A 2541-nucleotide genomic window follows, 5' to 3' on the forward strand; every position below is an offset into this window, starting at 1 on the left:
CAAACATATTAGTGACCGATAAATGGCACAGTGTAACATGGTAAAAAAAGATTAGATATATCTATCAGTATGTGACCCATTTATCAGTACTTGGCCCACTTATTAATATTTGACCCATTTTTTTTATAATTTGACCTACTTATTTCAAGCTGTCTCTGAATTCGCGCCTTGCACCTGGACCTGTAGTCTATCTGGCAGGAGTTGTAGTCATTCATGACATCGACGAACTTTCTCGAAAGTGTGGCGTGCTGCGATTGGTGGTTGATTTGGGAGGAGTTTTGTGATTGGTTGATCGGACGGAATCGTTTGTCGTGATTGAATGGTTTAAAAAAAAATTTATGATTGGTTGATTTGATAGAATCGTTTGTTATGATTGGATGGTTTAAAAAAGATGTTTTTTTATGATTGGTGGATTGGATAAAAACATTTGTTGTTATTGGATGATATAAAAAAAGGTATTGATCATGTTGTTGTTGTCAGACAAATGAATCGTTCGTTTATATAAGCTGCTAACTAATAGACCGGCAAATTAATTTATTCATTAAATTAGATCACTTAATCAATCGTCATTTATTCATTCACGCAATCACCCATCCATCCATCAATTCATTCAATCATTCGTTTGTTAATTAATTCATACATTCAATCAATCATTCATTCGTTCGTTCATTCATTCAATCAATCATTCATTCGTTTATTCATTCGTTCATTCATTCATTCATTCATTCATTCATTCATTCATTCAATCGGCTACTTGAGTCTGCCTGATTCGGAGGTCGGCAGAAAATTTTTTGGACTGTTCATCAGCTATGATGCCCTGCTCTATGGCTGCGATTGAAAGAAATTTATTTATTCATTTTCACTTTATTTCCATTTTTTAGGCAAAAAAATCTTTCCTTTGTTCATTTGTTCATTCATTCAATCGTTCATTCATTCATTCGTTCTTTTATTTATGTATAAATTCATGTATTCTCTCATTCGTTTATATAATCATTAAAGCGTTTATTATTGATTAAATTGTTAATTATTGGTATAATCGTGTGTTTTTTCAATCGTTCACTCATTCATTCATTTATTCGTTTATTCATTCATTCATTTGTTCATCCTTTCATTTCAATCATTTTTTTCATTCGTCCATTCTTTCACCGACCTTTCAGCTTGTTCCTGACTTTGTTGGCAATCGTTTTAATGTCTGCCATGCAGTTTTCCAACTCTTCTTTCATTTCTAAAATCATCATCATCATCATCATCACCATTATCATCATCATTATTATCATTATCATCATCATCATCGTCATCATCATCATCGTCGTCGTCTTACTGTCATCAGATTGAGGTGAGGCGAGTGTTGCACTGTGTTTCTTTTTGACCTCTTCAACGCTCGATGATATCTTATCAACCATTCTTCTGATCTCTTCAATCTAATCAATCAATCAATCAGCTAATCAATCAACCAATTATTCAATCAATCAACCAATTATTCGATCAATCAACCAACCAATCAGTTTAATCATTTAATAATAATCATTTAATTTTGATACAAACAAAACAAACCAATCACATTATTCAAATCACCACAATTCAAAATTAATCTAACAATAAACGCAATCACAGCATCCATGAAAAAATGAATGAACAAACAAATGAACAAACGAACAAACAAATGAACAAACGAACAAACAAATGAACAAACGAACGAATAAACGAACGAAGGAACTAACGGATAAAAGAAATTATAAACCTGTTCGAAGAAGTTCTCCATAAATGTATCTTGACATACAGGGTTGACAGCGCTGAAGTCATCATCATCATCTTGATCACCCTGGGCCTGATGATAATGATGATGACGACGACGATGATGATAATGATTATAATGTTAATGATTCAACCATTCAATGTACTAGTAAGTAAATTGATTGATTGATTGATTGATTGATTGATTGATGGAACATTTATGGAATGTAAATCAAATATGTTGAGTAAATGATAACATGAATGAATGAACCAATAAATGGATGAACCAATAAATGAATGAATGAAAAAATAAGTGAACAGATGAACGAATGAATGAATAAACGAGTTAACGCAACCATAGAATGAACAAATGAATGAATGAATGACAGATAAAAAAAACACAAAATTAATTTAATGAATAAATGAATGAATAAAAGAAGAAATGAAGGAAGGAAAGAAAGAAGAATAAATAAATTAAACAAACTAGGTGCTACATAGAAATTTGAATAAATAAACCAAAAAAAAACTATTTTTTTTTCACTAAAACTGTTATTATCACCATTATTCTTGTTATTATCAGCATAATACTTATTATTATTATTCTCTTTATTTTTATTATTATTCTTTTTATGCTAAATGTCAACCCACAATAGTATTGATTAAACAGCTGTTAAAAGAGCTTGGCTTCTCTAATACACTTATTATTATTTCTATTATTACTGTAATTATTATTATTTTTATCATTAATGTATCTTTATATATATATATATATATATATATATACATATATATATTCTATAAATTCTA

General features: G+C 29.8%; 1 protein-coding gene across 1 annotated transcript in view; it reads right to left on the bottom strand.

Annotated features, from left to right (window-relative positions):
- HELRODRAFT_80076 (hypothetical protein) overlaps window positions 1-2541 on the bottom strand; it is a gene marked incomplete at both ends in the record, with an annotated part of 6638 nt that overhangs the window by 3286 nt on the left and 811 nt on the right. The window contains 5 exons of the mRNA XM_009020098.1: window positions 140-248; window positions 755-828; window positions 1151-1225; window positions 1322-1421; window positions 1742-1828. Coding sequence (XP_009018346.1) covers window positions 140-248; window positions 755-828; window positions 1151-1225; window positions 1322-1421; window positions 1742-1828 — 445 coding nt within the window. The remainder of the gene's footprint in view (window positions 1-139; window positions 249-754; window positions 829-1150; window positions 1226-1321; window positions 1422-1741; window positions 1829-2541) is intronic.

This window comes from Helobdella robusta, assembly GCF_000326865.2.
Source record: "Helobdella robusta unplaced genomic scaffold HELROscaffold_26, whole genome shotgun sequence".
Classification (NCBI taxonomy): domain Eukaryota; kingdom Metazoa; phylum Annelida; class Clitellata; order Rhynchobdellida; family Glossiphoniidae; genus Helobdella; species Helobdella robusta.